The sequence below is a fragment of the Xiphias gladius genome, chromosome 22, assembly GCF_016859285.1.
Source record: "Xiphias gladius isolate SHS-SW01 ecotype Sanya breed wild chromosome 22, ASM1685928v1, whole genome shotgun sequence".
In the NCBI taxonomy this organism is placed as follows: Eukaryota; Metazoa; Chordata; class Actinopteri; order Istiophoriformes; family Xiphiidae; genus Xiphias; species Xiphias gladius.
Window position 1 is genome coordinate 7436221 of NC_053421.1, and position 21522 is coordinate 7457742.

Consider the following 21522-nt stretch of genomic DNA (forward strand, 5'->3'; position numbering starts at 1 on the left):
GAAAAAATTCGAAGCGTAACAGCATATTTATGAGCTTGACTGGATGGCTAACCAAGAGTCATGTTGACATCCAGCTGTGTTAATGGTTTGGTAAAGCTGCCATTGCAAGCTACTTATTGATTATTATTATTATAACAAAATGTTACTCTAATAAATTCAGAGTAGTGCTAAGTACTGGGAATTGTTCAGTTTCCTCACAAAAAATCCACATTGTGAGAGTGCTGCTGTCTGGAGCTACTACAGCTGCACATGCATTACAGCAGATAGCATAAAATAAGACTGATTGTTTGAATACTAATGTAAACTGAACTTTCCCACTCCACCTTTTCCCCTTTTGTAGATAATGTCTGAACTGATTAACAGCACTCTTGAAATGAGTCATGTTCCCTGGGGAAGCTCTTTATCTACTGGAATGCAGAAAGATGCAGTTTTGTTCATCTGCAAGTATAAATCTCCGACATGCAACTGAAATCAAAACAGCATTTTGTGAAGGGTGATATGAGTAGTTTACACTTTTCCTTCTCAGCGCGAGTATTATCACAGCTGGACATCAAAGTGTTGGATTGAGATAAAGCACAATGTATCCAGTTGATCAAGGACATCCACACTCCTATCTAGAACTCTCCTCCAACCAGCTGCCGAGCAGAGTGAGCACCATATGACCACACACGGCAGATAGTATACTGAATGGGACTGTATACACACATACAATAAAATACTTAAAACCTGGCAGCACATTATTCACAGACACGACCACAATCATTCACTTAACACTTAATAGTTCAACCCCAAGCGGTATTTCATAGAATGGAATACCTACACAAACATTTTACAGAGTTCAGCTCATCAGTCACTCAAAGCTGAAACAGAGTAAACAACAGGATGGAAAAGAAAATGTAGGAAAAAGTGACTGTGACAGCTTTAGATTTAAAGCTACCATGTGTAGAATTTAGAAAAATTCCAACTCTGACTCCTCCCAGTGGTAGTATTAGAGAAAAGATCAGGCCCAAAGCACTGAAATGAAGGGGCTTAAAGTAACACACAGACTATACCATCTTTCACAGGATTGTCTCATTTTTCTGTAAATACAAGTGTTGTTTGTCAGGATCATTTGAAAGATGCTACAGTCAGATAAAATTCATGTCACAGAGTGGCTTTAAACAGCATGATTTTCAACTTGCTAAGGTACTTTGTCCTGTGGCCCTGTTTCGATAGTCAAAGTTCAATTACATCTTATCAAATCTGAATATAGTATACGTTTTTTGAATCACAATCTTTACCATTTCCTTATCAAATCTATCTCAGTTTAGTTTTCAACATTTTCTGAATTCATGAATAACAAAAACTCAGAGAAACTAGACCCATCTTGTGATGGGATCACACCAGCCACAATGCCTGTCAACATGTTGACGTTGCGTTCCGACCCTTGAGTACTCAGTAGTTATCCCTATATTATTACTTGAGTACTCAGTAGCAATGGGTCAGACCACACTTATCTTCAGATTCAGCCTTCAATTTAATCTCAACTACACACCTGTAAAGTTTTGTGACTTTATCTTGCACGGTTTGGTGACAATATCTGTCTATAGACAGACAGAAAGACAGACATATAAACACCTGCCAAAGTACTCAAAACCACCTGTGGTAGTTCTCGCTACAGTGGGTGTCTCCAGGACCACGTCTTGCCAGGATGACACACACACACGCACACACACACACACACACACACACACACACACACACACACACACACACACACACACACACACACACACACACACACACACACACACACAGAAGCACACAGACACACACACACACAGAGAATCACAAGGTGAGAACAATACCTGCCACACTGTTGCAGCTGATAAAATATTCAATTTAATCTTAAATCCCCTTTTTTTGGGAGGAGGCAGAGACACTTTGTAGTTGTAACTTAATATTTGTTCATAACTTGTACCTACAACCTGAAAATGAGGTGGACAACACAAGATATGAAATGTTGACATTTGCTGAAATAACAAATGTAACCTACCATTTTTCGTGAGCAACTTGCTCTACATATGCTTGTGTCCCATTCCACACTAATGTGCTGACAAGCTTAAAAATATTGATGTAATGATAAGAAATTTTTAACTGGGAGACTACTCCTGAAATTGACTTTACACTATCAGCAACATTGTTTCAGATCTTACAACTCATTACTATGTTGGTCTTGTTGAACTGCAAAAACACAAACCACTCGTCAATGTAGAGTGATGTTAGAGTGTCACTATGTTTCCTTAAAAAATAATACTCGGCCAAGCTTTCAGAGAGCAGCAAGCAGACAACAGCCAAAGATTCATTTTAGCCTTTGGCCAAACTACACAGGGAGATCACGTAAATTATCTATTGTTGATACAATCTGCTATCGGTGATGTTTTTCATTTGAGTTGGCAAAATTGGTAGCCAACAACGGCTAAAAATTAGAAACCTGCTAGCATTAACTTAACGTTTTATACATTGCTCCTGGCTAATAAAAGCACAGATAAAAATTTGATAAGGGATTTGATGGCTTCAGAACTTACCAAATCTAGGTATTTTCCAAAAACTGGTCTCCAAAATTAAACTGGCCAACCCTTTCTGATCCCAAAATTATGGCATGGCAGCTCTATATAGAGACACATTCTTGATCTTGATTCTTGATCATTATGACATATTTTATGATGTTATATCGGACACCACTCCTATTGCCATAGGCAGACAAAAGTTATGCTACACTATGCTAAGTGAAAACTGCAAAGCAAACTATGTCATGTGTGAAAACACTCATTGTACCTACAAAAAAGTTCTTATCCTGACTTAAGTCCAGGCAATGCTTGAAACAAATCACCTAAACATATGAAGTGTGTGTATAGCTGTTGTCAACGGTCACACTCAAAGGTGGGATGAAAAGCCAGCCTTCACAGGGAGGGCCGAGAAACATTAATCATTCAAATAAGGATAAAGGCGCATACTTTTGGACACTTTTTCCTCATTAGTGTTTGCACCCACGAAAAGTGACGGAAGGAGCTGTGCGAAGAATGAAAAGAGAGAGGGCTTGAGAGAGAAGTTAAAGCCCTGCTTTACTGCATACAGTGAGCATTTTTGTCAGACTGTCTCAAAGTTGCAAATACTGTTGCATGCCACCTCTGATGGGGAGGTTTCACAGGCCTTACCATACTTGTGATGACTTTTTCTCCAAAACTCCCAACAACACTGATTAGATTTAAAGGTAGACTAAGCGATTCTAATCCAATACACATTTTGTCAAAAATTCAGCAAATACCTCTTCATGGTCTGCCGGCCTTCTGTTCTGCTTGTGTTCCTACACAGCCCTGGCTCTGTCAATTGGATATAAATGAAGTGGTTCGGACCGACAATTCCAGCCAATCAGCACCTGGGGGCAATTGTGCTCAGCCACAGGAGGGGAAAGGGGATTAAAAGGGGGTAGTGGGAGTGAGAGAGACAGCAATTCTGGTGCAAGCTAATGTGCTACACAACAGAGAAGCAGAGATGGCTGAGAAACAGCCTAAGAGAAAAGGTCTGAGGAACAAAAGTTTAAAAAGAAGGGCTATGATCAGGCGAGGGGCTAGACCCGCGTCAACATCAGTGAGGCTTTCCAACGGGGGAGACTACATGGTCGGACTGGGAAAGAAATTAGGCCCCGGATTTATCCGCTTGACCGGCCCGCACCCCAAATGAAAGGCACACAGAGAGGGCCAGTAGAGAGACTGACGGGGCTAGTAAAAACTTTAAAACCTTTAAGAACTTTATGGATCTTTTAATGGTTCACTGGCCCACTGACTCAGCAGCCCCATTGATGGTTCACTTGAATTTGTCCTGGTAATCTAAGATGTCCAGCTCAACTATGGTGGTTAGACCTCCAAGAGTTGAAGGGCATGAAGATGGAATCGGAGGTTGCTCTGTTTCTGCTTGACAAGTGGGTAACATTAATTCCGCTATGTCTCACAGAGCCAATAGGTCAGTATTGTTTTGTCCCATTCAATAATGTTTGTGATAGTTTGTGTCACATTTGTGTGTCCGGTAAAGTTAAATTAGTTGCCCACAGACATTCAGCCTACTTTCTAGTTTGCCAGCATATGTTGTTGGTGTGATATTAGTAGGTGAGTTGTGAGTTTCGCTGCCTGCAGCTGATGTGCTGGCTCTGGGAAACTGTCTTGTCTTCTCTGCATGCTAGCTTTCTATGAATTAATGCATAATTTGAAATGCCATGCCAGGTAACGTTACCTTCCTTGTTAGCTTAGCTACAAACCTACTGTCCTCTCTTCTGTCACTGCAGTTTTCTAAAAGCAATCCAAATGACTAACTTTTGCTAGTCTTTACTCTCTTGTGTTTTGGATGCTGCATTTGTTTGATGACCTTTTACATTATAAGGTTTGTTTTTCTTTCAGCTGTGAGAAACAGTATCCACTTCTACGCTGTAATGTATAAGACGCTCTGGATTCCGCCACTGTGTCGTTGCCTTGGTCAAGTGCGTCATTTAATTTGGTGTTGGAGCTTCTGAAGGAGCACTGAAGGGAGGGGTGTATTTGTTTTGCTCTTGAGTTCAAATATCAACAGTCTTTCTCCAGAATTGTTTACTCCACCTTAAAGCATGAGTATTATTTTTCTTTCTTCTATAATACTATTCAAAAGACGAAGCCAGTAGAAAATTCAGGGGAAAGGAGATGATATTAAGGTTGAAAATAACCTCAAGAAGCTTTGCATGAAAAGGTAAAGCAGGCAGAGGCTCAGAGTGTTTTCCTTTGTAGGGTACAGTTGACAAGTAGTATACTGGCACTCATCTATCAGGGTTTCAATTATGTGTCCCAAAGAACCCAGTTCAAACATTGAACTGAATCTGTTTCCATTACAACCAATGCTAAGATGACATAATCTAACCAATAACTATGATGTTTTCCTCACGAAAAGCGTTTTGGGTCTACAAAAGTCAACTCCAAGCTGGAACTTTAAAAACATCATGTTCCTTTCATGGTCAGACTTGGACAGATGGAATGCATTTGTGTCATATCAACTTTCACAGACAATGTGTTGCTCCAACAGAGCTAGAGGATAAAAATGCTCCCCTTGTTTAGCGGAGAACAAAGTATTATTCCTGACTTGGAAACACACTCCCAGTTTGCCATGGAGGGTCTAAGCATGTGAGCCTGACATGCAATGCTCCTTCAATTAGAGCTGGAAATTATTTTGTTGCCACATAAATAAGCAACACTTACGTCAGATGAAACTGATCTACCCTCTATGTCTAACAGGATTTCATTGGTACACAAATACCCAGTCAAGCCGACAGCCATGCAAAATTACCTCCGCTGGACCAAGAGTGCTTTTGTCTGTCCCTCCCCCCTTTTTCCTTAGCAACCATTTGTCGGCCCAACAGCCAGAATGAAAACCAATCCTCTCTGTTTGTTTGTTTTTTTTCTTTTAAGAAATGGTTGATGATGATGAAGAAAGAGAAATTAATAATATGCAGCTCATTTGTATGTGAGGGAACGGTCTGATGGTTAGACAGGGATATGTACATATGGCCTGTATGTTGGTGCTGTTGTGACTGCTCTGTTTGGGTTTAAAAAAGCACTGGACCACAGCGTGGAAACCCAAACAGTGTATGCTGTGCAGTGAACTCTTTGAGTCTTATGGCATCAGTGAACTAATGTACTGTACATGCTTTATGTGTGCCTATGTGTGTGTGAACTCTTGAAAGCACATTGCTTATAGGTAAATGTTTGATGGGGTAATGAAGCTTTGGATAAACGGAACAGAAACAGCCGGTGTTTTCTATCGTTCCCTTGTGATTCCAGTAGGTAAACACCGGAATCTGTGCTTTTGAAGGCAAATATAGATATCACATAAGAGCAGTAGTTTATAGGCAGTAAACTGAAGGTATGCCTTATTATTCAACATTATATAATATGTGTAGGTTCGTAGAAGTTTCAGGTTTGCCCTCAAGGGTAGGACTTTTATTACTAACACACCTTCTTGTCTATAAAACACAATGTACAGAAACAGGCTTAGCATCATATATCCAGGATCTAATAAAATTTACATCCTGTTTAGCACTAGCATGCCCTAACTCTGTGTTCCTTGAACCTCTGAATTCAGTTCAGCTCTGAACTGCAGTGGGAAAAATGGGAACCCAGACATGGTAGCCACAAAGTCTCCCTGAGAGGATAAATAGCATAGTACTCTGCCTGTTCCATAAATATGGCTATATAAGAAATAAAGTTGTTTCCTTTTTGCTTGAGAACAAGCAAAAAGCTTGCTACTAAATTCTTAGTAGCTTCACACTTACTGATTCAAGTAAATGTAAATCTTATGTCTTAGTAAATTCTTTCATAATGTATATAATTTTTGCTAGGGAACAAATGAAGGGGCTGTGCAACCAAAGGCAATCGACCATGTAAACAGGTAACCACTGTAGCATCAAAAACTGCAAAACTTCCAAAAAATAATTTTATTGAGGAAAGGACTTTGTAAATGTAAGTATGATTGTGTTTCAGAGTTAGTATCAATGCAGTTCAGAATGAGTGGGAAATATCCGATTATGGTAACCTAGCTAACGTTATTATGGAATTTAGCAAAATGTTAGTAGCATGATGTTTTGTAATTTCAGGTATTTTCATGAAATGAAATATAAAATCATCTCAGTTCACATCAATTTTGAACGGCCTTTCAGCGAGTGACAGATATATCAAATGTGTTGACCAGATTCCATAATGTCTCTTTTTCTCTCAACGCTGGGTCATGTATTAATTAACAAGCTGACGTGAGTTTTTGCCATTTGGTCCAGATAGCTGTACAACAGTTAAACCTGACAGTTGTTAAGTGTAAAAATATTTAGTAACAACTAGTCTCTATGTAAGAACTGGTTTGTGAGACTGTCAGACGTTTGATTTGAAATGAATGACAGAGGCAGTGCCAGCAGTCATTACTGCAGGTATGTTGAACACAGATTCGGTAATGTCAATGTGACTATCAAAAGCTGTGGGTGCGATATGGTGTACTGCTCATTTGCTGTTTTCAATAAAGCCAGTAGTGTTTTTCCTATCAGTGAAAAGGAACATTGTTCTCAGGAATTAGTTCAATTATTGCAAAAATGTAAGAAAATAGTAAACAAGCCTCAGTGATGCTGAACTGAAATGAACTGATTCGGAGTCCAAAAAGCATTTTTCTGTCCGGATACACGTAATTTATTTTACCATCATTATCATTTTCCACTTCAACCACATGACAAACTATCCCAGGCTGTACTATCAAAATAAAATATCCAATGATTGTTGGGTAAATACAATCAAAACAATCCCATGAATGTGTAATGATGTTGTAAAACATGCCCCGGCAACCAATAAAATGCACAGCAGGCCACATTACAGGCTAAATGTTTCCATGATCTGCAGTAATTTCTGGTTTTACGGTTCGACATGCACCAGAACATCCTCACCCCCCGTAGCTTCGCATCATGACCTACCACCCCTGGTTTTTGCGTTTCGTGTAAATATAGTGTGTAATGACACACTGTCAGCACACAGATGCTATTATGGCCTTCCTACCAAGCAGAGGTCATCTTTGCCGCCCCGCCCAAAGGAGGGGCCGCCTCACCACCATGGTTAAAGGCCCTGCTTCACCCAAACCAAAATGACAGATGTGATTTTATCTTTACATTTTGACCTGGGTTTGTGGTGTAGAGTGCTGAGAATCCTATCTGAAACTTTACAAGGATTTAGCAGATACTTGCTGATACTTGTTTCAGTTTTTTTTTAGACTGATGCGGTGTCAATTCAAAAGGTGCTTCTTATCTCATTAATAGTTCAATACTTCATTCAATCATCTAATCATCATCATCTAATTTCCACGTCACCGTTGTGTTATGATATTAATAATAATAATAGACCCTATTTTTCAGATACCTGATCAGAAAATACTGGACCACCAATTCAAAAGTATTACTGTGACACATGCACTCACTTCTAGGTACACCTAGATAAAACCAATGCAGTGTAATACAACAGGCCTGCAATAAATCCTCCTTTCATGAGGGTTAGAATGTTCAGTTTTTATTGAATCTGTTTGAAAGAGGTGTTGATTCATTTGAGTGGTCATCTTGGAGGCTGTGATTTGTGGTGCTGTTGAACTGTACTGGTTTATACTGAGAGGTGTTCCGAATATTTGGTCCTTCCCATTTATGTGAATTAAGGCTGACAAAATATTTGGAAGACAGTTTTATCTAGTTGTACCTAATTAATTGGCGAGTGAGTGTAGATTAATTTAATCACTTTGTGTTATAGCAACCCTTTCCTGGAGGAGAATCAGTATTTTTACCGAAGAGCTTGACTTAAAACTTAAAGTGACATGGATTTATTTAATCACTGGAGAAATATGCAGTTGAGAAAATCACCGGCAAATGTATTTTTGCATCAGTAAGGAAAATATGTGAAATGATTTAACATCAGTTAAAAAAGTAAACAAAACGACGTTGTCTTGCTGTCGCTGCATCTCAAACAAAGCGGTTTGGGATGCTTTCGCTTCAAGTGACGGTGGGTAACCATTGTACTGCTGTTATAAGCCATTTCCAATTTGCAGAGCTAAAACAGTCCCACACTTTAGATGATTCTGTGTGAGGTTTTTTAGCTGCAGCTTCTCGTCCAGGGAATCCATGCTTTGACCGAGCGCAACCATCTTTGAGACGCGCCGTTATGACGTTGGCTGCGTGGAGGAGTTGCCCCAGACCTAACCATCTGTTTTTATATTTATCCAAAATATTGGATATTTATCCGCTCATCCAAAAAAAGAGTCGACGCTGCACTTCCTTGGGTCCAGAGGCTGCAAACTGCCCAGATGTTACGATAGGTGTCACACTAGCAAGGTGAAAGGGAATAAAACATGTATCTCAGCAGCTGAGAAACAGGGAGAGATCATTTGGCACAGTAGCAACAATCTGTCACATTCCAACTTTGAGCCAATCAAAGAAGACATTTACTGATGTCTCCATTTGAAAGTTCAGATGGTGAGGCTGTGTATGCACTGTGGCAAGAGTCTGGTCATTGTTACCGTGAAATACAACAGTTCTGTCACAACCATTCCAAATGTATTTATTTTTACAAACCACAATTCAAAATACACACTGCCAACTGGTTTTGTTTAGCAGCATAATGTACTACTTGGATACCCAAAAAACATCCGGGAGGCAGTTTTCTAGTATTGCACACAAACCCGTTCCCATTACTATCACAAATTGTTTGCAAAGTGACATACTGGAAGCAATTACTCCAAAAAACAGGCAAATCGAGGGCACTGCAGAACACATCTTGATTGCTGTACTCACTATAAAAATATTTCCAAATAATACAAAGAAATAGCCAAAAGTACAAACTGAGTAATGTTCATGATTTTATCAGAAGACTCGCCAGATGCCTGCCTGTTTTACATTAAAACCATGCGACCCTCCCTGGTGTTCGGGTTTGACTGTAAGCCATTTTGTCAAGGCATTTGTGCTATATACCCCTTTCTTTCACAATCCCTGTGTCATAGGGAAAACATTGCTCTGCTTATTTATTCGTCACACTTTGAGGTCATTCTCACCTTTCTTCTAAACTCCAATGATGGGTTGAGTTCTGTACTTAAGACAAGACAAATTAAAAGCAAAGACCTTAAGGCGTGAAGCCATCTGGTTTAGCTGTTCCGTCTTATGTGCCTCCACTGTAAACGTTTCATTAGCATGTTGATTATTCTTTTCCCACAGGCTTAAAATGAGAAGTAAATGACCATAAGGCAGCAATGATGTACACAGTGAGGGCAAGCAATGAGAGAGCTGTCAAAACAACATCAACAACCAGCATGTTGGTTTGTGGATCGTAAACTGAAAGCTTGTGAAAAAAAAAAAATTTGCTGCATGAAGAATATATGCAATACAACAATAAGGAATAATTAAGTCCTTTTAGGTTTACATATCACAAAATGGCAGTTTCCACATGTTTATTTTTTATTTTATGTAGTCAGTGTGTGGGTGAAAAAATGCAGGAGACCACAGAAGAGTGAGATGGCTGCAGGACTGTGTGAATCGAGGTGCTCTGTCTTAACATGCTGTTCAGATGGGATGAATGACATGAATATAAAAAAAGACTCACATGGGTGTGGACTAAGGAATCAGCAAGTGCCTGAATGTCTGTGTGCCTGGAAGAGTCGACAAAAGGTGGTATTGGTGATAATTTCTTGTGAAATTTAGAGTTGATAGGGAAATCCACCTGGAAATATCCTTAAAGTTGTTTCAACATTGAACATCTTAATTACATTTCTCAATTTGGAGTCTTTAGTTTAGGTTAGACTGTGGCCATGATGTAATCCGGAGAGAAATGCAGCTGCTCCACAGATTCTGAGTAACTGAACAACACCTTGGATACAGTGACAGCAGATTTTCTGATTCAGAGCTGAAACTATAAAATTAAACTGCTTTGGATGCAATTGTCATCTGATGCCAGTTCAGCCCCATTACACCTGTATTAAAGCTGCACTAATAATATAATAATTTATATTAACAAGGGATGAAATGACTGTGTTTAATGTGAACTGGTTGTACACTACCTATCCTGTACTAAAAGGACAAACAGACAAAGTAAGCTAGCTGGTAAATATATATATAGGAGCATTTAGCCACTAGAGAGTCAGTTGTTTCTCTCAGGCGACTTTGGAGACCAAAACAGAGCTAAAAGGAGAGTGAAAATTTGACTTTGCCATGTGGCACAGAAACACAACTCCAAATGAATGCTAATATTGCTATGTTTACGCTGGATGTATAATCAGGCAATAGTTTGCTAACACACCATAACAAAATTATAAGGTGATAATACAAAAACGCTTGTTTAGCTGACCCTAAAAGGTGAATTAATCAATTAATACTGCTTTAAACAATATTCTTCATATTAACACTGAATCAAACGACTGTGTGAAATAAAACCCAGCTCCAAACAGCTGGTAACCTCTGTTAGCTCATTGTTTTGATCTAGTTTTGACCATCCTGAGATCAAATTGTCAAGTTTGTACACAAATTTTATAATGGCTTGGAAAAAAATCTTTTGTAATTGTTCATTGACCCCAGATGATAAACCCTAATAACTGTGCTGACCCTTGGTCCTAAAATTCTGCTTATACATGGCTCATGTCTCTAAATTTATTGGGTAAATTACAAATTAGTTTTAATATACATTTTTCAAGCTCCCCAGAACATCTTGGTCCAGTTTGGTGATAAGGCCAAATTATTAACTTTCTATACCAGGCAGGTAACTAAGAGTTTACAATGGCTCATATGGCTTAAGATTTGCTGTAAATGATCATAGTCCAAAAAGGCTTGCCAAGACATTTGCTGAGCATGTTCATAGTCTGCAAGAGAGTAGTTCTTTCAAATTTGTCACTTTGTGGTCAGACTTAACATTTTTACCCACCTCAAAGAATTCTGTAACTGTCGGCAAAACAATCACTCCATCTGATCCGAAAAATGCTTTTTCTGCCACAGTTATAAACACTGCTTCTTCTAAGGAGTTTAACGGGTTTTACATTTTGACTTCATTTTCCTAACACATTTTTTGTTCACTGCACACAATAGCTGTAAGAGCGGCAGAGCGGATGTGGAGACCATCTGTTTTTCACGAGCATCTCCTAATGGAGGCATGGGCAGTTATAGTCATAGTTGTTTAAATAATAGTTTACCCGTGATTCAGGATTTCTCAGAAACACATGCAGCAGGAGGACAGAAGGTTCCAACAATGGCCCTGATTGATTCAATGACTCTCATACTGAAATTTTAAATGCTAAGAGACAAGAGATACAAAAGACAGTTGCGTGATGTAAAATTCTATGCCCTTTTCCGCAGTTTTAGAATTTTAAATATTTAAATTAAAGTACTACTGTAACTGAAAAATGTTACAGTAGTACTTTGATTTAAATAAAATGACTACAGTACTACTGTAACTGAGAAATGTTTTTCCCTATGGACCGAATGGAATGAGCAGCTGGCTGAAAAATTACTAAATTATGCAATAAATGTGTTCAGCAAGATGTAAAATAAATCTGGCATTTTACTATTCAAATTTTTCATCAAAAGATTTATCCATTTCAGACTTTGCCAGTTTGCTATATATTTCTCTTAATCACAAGTATAGGATGAGTAACTCGTTTGCTTTTTGCTTCCGAAATGACACAGTAAAATCCCAACAAAGTCAAAGCAATGAAAATCTCCATACCAAATGTTTCCACTAATTCTGATCATTTTATTTTCCTTAAAAACCACAGATCCATTATATTAGTACAGTGAGGTTCAGTTCATGTCAAACTAAATAAAGATTAGAGCAGCATTGGACACATTAAATCAAAAGTAACAGCACAGAAAGGCAGTCACAAATGCAACCAATTGGAGTTCCCCTGCAGTATCCAACTTTTATTTAAGAGGAAATTAAATTATGCGCATTTTGTTGAAGCCAACGTAGAGTTTCATCATATAGACTGGATAAAGTCATTTTCCCTTGCAACAGAGTGAGGTTCCCTAATCCAGAGGTTCTGTAACAGTCTTTTAGCTAGAGATGGAGCCCATCTGGATACTGCTTCCTGATTGGATGGTCAACAAAGTGTCTTTTCCTGGCTGCTCTCCACTGATTGGAGAGGAAAAGGAGGAGAGCGTGGAGTTCAGGACTACCAGAAGTTGGCTCTGGAAAAGAAAGAGAAACTCAGTAAATTAAAGTGAATAAATTGGAAACCCACAGTTGATGGCAGATGAGGAGGAAAAGTGGAGCTGAATGGAGATGGTGAACAGTGAGGATGAGAGGTGACAAGTTGGATTCAAATTAGTATTTTATTGATGGCTTCTTCCTCCTTATTCATTGAGGCCAACATTTTGATGGTTATGACTCAAGATGTCACTGTCAATTAAAAGGGGATTATGAAACAGTCTGGCAGCCTGACTGTCCAAAGAATCTCAAAGAACTACTCAGAGCTACTGCAACTAATGAAAGACAATAGCCAATAGTCCAACAAACAATGAGATAGTAGCCTAAGGTCAGGCAACTCAATGGGGCATATCCATGAAATGTAGGCTCTGTTAACACTTGGCATTAAAATCAGTCTTGGATGGTCTGATTACAAGTCAGCAGCTTTAAATACAGGCGTGACTGCAATCAAAAGAAATGCTTTGGAATCCTCAAAACACTTGAGCTTCACGTCGAGGGGCTTTAGTGTCAAGGAAGCATGTTCACATAGAGTACACACATCCCTGAGCACATCGAAGGCTAGTAGGGTTGAGTGATATATCAACATTATGCTACTGGCCACTGTTACCCTTTCTACAGGAATTTTCAAATGCATTCAGGTTGCGGCCCACTGCTGTTGTACACAACAAGACACAGAATATGTGCATTGCATTGTTAGGACAATTCAACAGGCTTATGAGGAATGTGGCTTCAGTGTTTCCCCAATGTGTAATGAAAGATCTATACATCGATATATAATTCAACACATTTTTCATTTCTGGATGTTGCTGCTGCACAAACACTTTAGGAATACAAAACTTTCTTTCTTTCTTTTTTTTTTGCAATTCTAACATTTTAATGCACCAAATTTATTTCCATTCAGGACTATAGAGTTTAAGTACTGTTGGCTGTTTCACTTTGGCTGGAGTAGCTGGACAGATGTGGCTGCTACTTAATGCCATCAACAAAACTGGAGTCACTGCGTTGTTGAATGCACAATAAAATGCTGCCACTGCATGAATGGCAATAGAAAATCAGTACGGGTGCAATTGTATATTAGGTATGAAACTTGTAGAAATTTAGAGACCAAACTATAAATCGATTAACTGATGAGCTGATTGACAAAATTAATCAGTATCAGTTTTGATAAGGAAAGGTAATCATGCGGTGCAGAAAAAAAGATGGAAAGATTTGTTCGATGGATATTATTTGAATATGTGTACTGAAGCTTTAAGGGGGCACTCCACTGATTTTACACATAAAAAGGAATTTAGTTGCTATGGAGAGTACTTTGATGATGTTGTCATCAGTTTGAGATTAGAGACTACAAATTTTTACACAAGATGAACTTAAGTCTGCACACATGAATTATCCAGAAACTATTAAATGCATGGATGTTTCGGGACAAGACTACAAATTTAAAAACTGGGGGTTTGGAGTTTGAATGATGTGAGCATTTAATAGTCAGATAGGGTCAAACGAAAAACTCCATCAAGTTGCGTTATGGGAAATGAAGGCTCCAGTGTTTTTGGAACTTGGCCCACACTTGGGACTAAAAGGACATCTCAATCTCTATTGCATTGATTCTGACCATTCTATTTTTCATCTCTCCCTCAAGTCCACTAACTTCCTACAGTATTTAATTTCTGGAGTGTTGCCTTAATTTTTTGTTCAGTTTTTGTTTTTTTTTTGTTTTTTTCAACTGCATTTGACTTTTCCATCATGATAATATCCTTTAATGGAATTAAGCTAAGCTCTTGCTTAAATGGCAACATGTTGTTTGACTCACAAAAACGAAAATGACTATTATATTATGGCTAAATGAAATGTCAGTGTCAGTAATTGGCCAGAGTAGCAACAGCACCTCAAATCTGTAGGATGCATGTTTTAATGCTCCCAAAGAGTTTTCTAAGTAGTTTTATGCTGTATATAAACCGCCAATAAAAAACCATCTTCTTTAACTTTATCGCCAAATGCAAATGGTTTTTTCTTTCTATATAGTACTTACTCCTTTGGACAGATAAAAACCAATGTGAGCAGGGAAATAAAATGTAATCCCACTTGGTTACTTGAGTTCCATTTCAGATGTATGTGATACTATGTTTGAAAAGGGCCCTTGAATGCGAATTAGCCTTTGATGGCTGCATAAGAATAAAGTAAATGTCTAATGGCAGGGTAGGAAAACTAAATTTAAATAGAATTAAGTTTTCTCTCTAATGATGGTTCCTCGTTACTGATGGGAGGTCGTAGACATGAAAAGTCATCTTTTCATGTCTTCATAACTACATCACTGGAATGAATAATGCAGATTATAGGGCAGTCCTGACAGGTTTAAGTACACACTAAATGAGTGAAAATTACATAATGTCCGTTCATAAATTTGCTTCTAAAGGAAGCTGACAGACATTTCTACCTGACGGGTTCAGTAGTTGATCATCCTCTTGATCGCATCAAAGCACTTCCACTTGTCTGGGATGTAGAAGGGTTCAAAGATGTGGGGGAAGGGTGTGTCATAACCACAGACCCTACTGATGGGAGCCTCCAGGTTAAGGAAGCACTCCTCCTGCCAGAAGAAAAAAAAAAAAAAAAAAACACAGATGACTACAAATACCCTCATTATTTGTCTAACGTTGTCAGTGCTCAAACCAGATTCATTCAGGCAGGGAAGCCAAGCTAACATGTTCAGACCCCAACTGTTCTGATCCCTGTGTCTGATGACTCTGTTAAACATATTTGGCTGACAGTTAGGAGGGACTCGATATGGGCTGCAGCATGTCACCATTATGCTCTGTTGAGACATGGGTTGAATCTCTAATGGTAGGTTAGCAGAAGGAGCACAATCCTGACCCCTCTCAATACATTGGACAGGATGATAAAAAGATTGAGCCCCATTTTCATTGCACCGTTGCAACAGCCAGGTAAATCACTGCCTTGTGTGCAAAGCCAATGAGGACATAGCCAAATGAACTTGGGAAATTTTTTTCAACAGGCGCAGGTGCATGTTCACTACTTGAGTATATATCGATAGTTTGATGTTGCCTTACATAACTCGTTTCTTCCATAAAACCATGGCAATTTTTCCATCTCTCCTCTCTCAGACACTCCACACAACACAACCACAATTTCCCTCTGCGTCTGCACGCAAACCTGGTCCCACTTGCTCACAAGGCTGCAACATGGTCAACGGTCCATCCAAAGAAGACCTGGTCTATAAAAAGGAAACGTACAGAGCTACATAGGAGGAAATATTTTGTCTGGTAAAGAACTACCTCTTTAGAAAAATCCAACTATTTTGTCAGAGTTCTGTTTACATTTTTATTGTTATTTGCACAGCTTTGTATATGGTTAAGCAAGAGAGAAAAGTCTGTATTTGTACGCAATTTTAATCAGATATTGTTGTTGAAAAAAAAAAAAACTGAAGGAGCATTCTGAGAGATAGGCCTGTTTTTATTTAATATAGGCTATTTATTTTATACAATTTTCATTTACATGTTTTGCAACTGTATATTTTCAAACAGGGAAGGAAATCCTGTCTTTAAATTTTATTTTGATCACAGTCTCTTTTAATAAAAGTGCTTGTGACATGTCACATATGGCTTTGACTTACAACTGAATATTTAACTCACTTTGTAGAAAATACTGAGATATATATTGTGTATCACCATTCAGCCTAGAAGTACTGAGATATTATTTTTGGTCCATATCGCCCAGCCCTAACTGGAACATCAAGTGTAGAATAGTTATTTTATAATTGGTTTAACAACTTGACAGCTTCATTTTATTTATTTTTTTTTATACTATACCTGACATATATTACAAGCAAAAATGGTTCATTCTGGCTCCTCAAAGAAGGATAGTTCTCAGGCAATTCAGCCTGAGTGCAAAACAAGCCATGACTCGTGTCTCTATATTGGCTTTTGACCCCTTCCCACGGAGACAAAGCAGAATGAAGTTGGCCAAAACACTCCAAATGAGAATAACCCCCTGATGAGTTAAATGAACACACTTGGACGCATGCACACAGATTTACAGAAACAAACCTGAACTACCCTCTTTCAGATTATGCTGACCTGCAAACAACTTAAGCAACTAAAAGTTGCACAACCCCCTCTGTGTGTATTGCCTGTTTGTGCATCTGACACAGAACACACTTTGACCTGTTTCTTGTGATACTGACAGCATCACAAACTCAGCCATCCCTGTAATCCCACATTATGAACCCACCAATTGGTTGTCATGGAGCAGTATGGCATTTGGCAGAGCAGGACTTTCACTGTACAGTGGCATAAAAAGGTTTGGGTACCCCTGATTAAGATTTCTGGGAATCGCTAAGTGAGTAAACGATGATCGGAGACATAAAGTTAAAGATTGCACATTTCTTCAATGTTTTAAGAAAGATTACTCTTATTTCCATCTTTCACTGTTTCAAAATAAAAAGGTCCTAAATCAAAAGTTTGGGCATGCTGCGTGGTCAGTATTTATTAAAACCCCCTTTGACAAGTATCACAGCTTGTAAACGCTTTTTGCTGCCAGTCTTTCAGTTCTTGTTTGGGGGATTTTCTCCCATTCTTCCTGCAAAAGGCTTCAGATTCTTGAAATTGCGCCGCTTGAGGTAGTCTATTGTGAAGAGGTGCGTTTAGGATTATTATCCTGTGGTAGAAACCATCCTCTTTTCATCTTTAGCTTTTTTACAGACTGTGATGTTTGCTCCCAGAACTTAATTGAATCCATTCTTCCCTCTACCAGTGAAATGTTCCCTGTGCCACTGGCTGCAACACAAGTCCAAAGCATGAACGATCCACCCACGTGTTTAACAGTAGAGAGGTGTTCTTTTCATAAAATTCTACACCCTTTTTTCTCCAAACATATATATGCTCATTGCAACCAGAAAAGTTGTATTTTAACTTCATCAGTCCACAGGACTCGTTTCAAATGCATCAGGCTTGCTTTGTGTTCCTTTGCAAACTTCTGACACTGAATTTTGTGGTCAAGATGCAGGACAGGTTTTCTTCTGATGACTCTTCCATGAAGGTCATATTTGTGCAGGTGTCGCTGCACAGTAGAACAGTGCACCATCACTCCAGAGCCTGTTATGTCTTCCTGAAGGTCTCTGCCATTTCTTAATTACATTAGGAACTGAGGAAACGGCTACTTGAAAACGCTTTGCTATCTCCTAACAGCCCTTTCCTGCTTTTTGGGCAGCAACGATTTTAATTTTCAGAGTGCTGGAACAAGGTCTGAGGAGTCAGAGTATTTATAAAGCTTTGAAATTTGCATCACTTGGCCTTTCCTAACAATGAACAAGCCAAAGCAATAACAAGCGAATTAAGGTCTGCGACCTTGGTAAAAGTTATCTGAGAGCTCAAATCTCTATTGTACTCTCTTTTTCACTCTAAACTTGTACAAAACAAAATTAATACATTACTCTTGCTTAAAATGTTGAAAATAATTTTTCACCTTTAACTTTTTGCCCTTTGGAGATCAGTTCATATTCTACTCACTTAACTATTACACAACAGAAATGTTGTTGTTCAGACACTTTTTGATGCCATCGTACGTTTCACACTTTGTTTTTCATTTCTTATAAAACATCTGGCAGAATCAAGTGTCTTTTCTGCTTTGGTGCTTTTCCAGCTCGTAAAAATACAAAACAACAAGAGAAACAGAGACAGAAGCTGCTCTGTATGCCTGTGGAGCTGACATAGTACAGAGGGAGCTTTCCAGACTGGACAAATCCACAATTAACGAGACTGAATGTATGACGCAGTTAATGTAACAGCATTTACATAGTATAAATACATACAGTACATTAAAATACATTGTAGGTAACAGCAGTATCATAGTTGCTCATAGTTGTTTAGATATCAATTAGCAAGGTAGGGTCTGATTTATATATTTTCCCCACATCCTCCACCTCCTATGCTAACAACACAGGAAAGAGAGGTGTGAGTGGAGGCCAACAGTCCTATGATTTTGAGTCACAAGCACCTTTTAGTGATCCAGTCAAATCCCTGAATGATTTGATCAAATGGCTCTCAACACAATATGCCACCAACATATTCAGAATCAGAAAGACTTCAATGATCCCTGCAGGGAAATTGCTTTGTAACAATTGCACAACAAGCAGTTAGGAAAGAGGAAGTAATAAGTAAAAACTACTATAAATAGTAAAAATAATAAATACACAGTAAGCGAACAGAAAAATGTACAAATGCAAATATGCAAAAGTTTATGTGTAAGGTAGAATCTCCAAACCTGTTAACATTAGCATAGAGCAGGACCATGGTCCTAACTCCAATGGTAGTGCAGTTCACAAACTGAGTGAAAGTGGGGAGAGTCTTGTCTAGCTGAAGTCCCCAGGGATCATGAAGAAGTCTGGAGTCTCGTGGTAAGAGGGTGAATGACATCAAACCCTGTTGCCGTGTTAACTGAGGGGTGGATGTAAACAACAGCCAAGATGGAGTGTAAGAACTCTCAGGATATGTAGTATGGATACAGCCCGACAGCTAACAGCTCAATGTCTGGGCTGCAGAAACATTCCATCCTATCTGCCCAAACCGTCTGCAAACAATCGGTAGCAGGTAGCTGAATGAAAGAAATAATTTTATTGGAAAAAAAAAAAAAAAAAAGCCCAGAACTCTCTCTACTAGCATGTTTAGAGAGAGTGTAGCCTAAATAAGTTACTAGTACTAGTTTTTTTTAAATATGACAAAAGAAAAAAAAGAAAAAGAAATTCTGTTTAACTCGCAAATACGTCGTCTTACAGAATCTTACGATGCTTTAAATGCCGTTTCCCTCAGACGTGGGATTTAAAAGTGTCAATTGTGGGGGCAAATCTGATGCCATGCTGTGAACAACAGCAAAGACAAGATCCCCCTGTTCTTCAACCTTGACGGAGTAACAGCCAACAGTGGCTTATATGGGTCGTGTTTGAATTAATCTGAACAAATTAAGTGTTAATTCGAATACGTTTAAACTTGACTTTTTAAATAAAGTGACAGCCTCAGAAGGGACCAGCCATCTAGTATGTTACAATCAGTAAGTCAGTAAAGCTAGTGAATAAGGGCCAGCCCAGCAGTCATGGGGTCTCTCATTTTGGTGCCAGTAAGAGTGAAACTCAGAACCAGGGGGAGCCCCAACTGATTTCCTTTGTAGGGCTCAGTGCTGCTGGCAGTGTTATCTGCCTGGCAGCTGGACTCCTGCACCATAGGACTGGCAGTCTGCTCCACCCGGCTAATTAACTGTGATTAGCTTTAATGAATGTACACTGAATGGAGACAACTAGTTCAACAAATCCTCCTTTCCTTTTCACTGCTCTGTTTCCTCCTTCCTCGTAGATTTCAGAACGGCCTGAGACGGATTCTTTCCAACAGGCTGTGGCAGATCCTGAGAACCGCCCCTGTACTACTGGTGGCATGAAAGCTTAATCTTGGTATTTTAAAATTTTTTCCTCCTTAACAGTTCAGTCTTGTTTTAAAGATCATTTAAACATCATCAATGCATTCCATAACTGGCACTCTGCTCACAAAGGTAACTGGTGTTTTCTTGGGCAAAGTTAAGTCTCATTCACTGGAAGCATACAAACTTTGGAATTTCACAATTAAACAGGAGGGTACTTGAATAGATTGGGCCTGGTGAAAATCTGGATCCGGATGTCATCCTCTTTGATTTGAAAGACAGACATAAAAGGCTTTTGTCTTGTCAGATTGAGATTAACAAAATAACAGAATTCCCCAATATTTGCTTCTGTACACACTTGACTGAAAAGCTCTATTTTTTCCAGTATTGATTTGACAGCATTATATGCAGTACATGGGCTTTTATCCATTTTTTTTTTACTTTTTACTTTGGTCAATCTTCATTGAAATTTCTCATATACAAACAAGTACACAACAGGCCAACAGACCAAACAGTATAAAATGGGAAGGGTACGTCATACACTAAAGAAATTTAGGGGGAAATCACAAAGACAGCGTCAGAACAGTAAAAAGAAAAACAAAAAATAAACCAACAAATTAAACAGTAACAAAAAGGGGGGGGGGGCATAACACAAAACAAAAACAAAGATCAAAAACAAACAGACAAAAATATTATAAAATAATATCAATAAATTTTAAAAAGGGGGGTGGGGAGCCCATCCAAATCTTCCATTCCTGTACAGTACAACATCCCTAAGACTTAAGCACAATATATTATATATCGAATGGGGGCCTAATCTTATAGAATACATTTAATCATACACTTAGACCCTTTATGTCAAATATTCCATATGTATTATAGCAAAAATAACCTTATGCCACACGGCTATTGTTGGAGGTTTGCAGTCTAGTTATTTCAGCAATATATTTTTTCATGCACAGAAAGTAAGGATACATACAAGTTTTTGTAATGTGTGTCCTGGCAGCCCGAACAACAGACACATAGGTTCCTTGTTCAATTTAATGGCAAGAATTAGACATATGCTATCTGCTTCGTAAACAGTTCAGATTTATTGTAATCCATATTATGTCTAAGATGGAGAGTAATCTGCAGACGGTGTAGTAGACTAAATAGAGTTTCCTTTGTCCTATAATAAACTGAAATGTTATTTGCCAATTTCCATATTTGTATCCAGGTTGCTTCATCAGTGTCTATATTTAGGTCATTATTCCAATCTTTGGGCATGAATGCAGGTTTCCCCTTTATCGAACTTAGAAAGTGGTCTATACCCAAGCCCCAGAATGACTTTCTTCTTTCCAACAGTAACTTTCTT

At 38.6% G+C, this 21522-nt stretch overlaps 1 protein-coding gene across 1 annotated transcript in view; it reads right to left on the reverse strand.

The window, feature by feature from the left end:
• Window positions 1-12276: 12276 nt before the first annotated feature.
• bckdhb (branched chain keto acid dehydrogenase E1 subunit beta) overlaps window positions 12277-21522 on the reverse strand; it is a 62768-nt gene continuing 53522 nt past the window's right edge. Inside the window, exons 10-11 of the mRNA XM_040118428.1 lie at window positions 15184-15333; window positions 12277-12733 (exon numbers count right to left, since the gene is read on the reverse strand). Of these exons, the coding sequence (XP_039974362.1) occupies window positions 15193-15333 (141 nt within the window). The 3' untranslated portion in view covers window positions 12277-12733; window positions 15184-15192. The remainder of the gene's footprint in view (window positions 12734-15183; window positions 15334-21522) is intronic.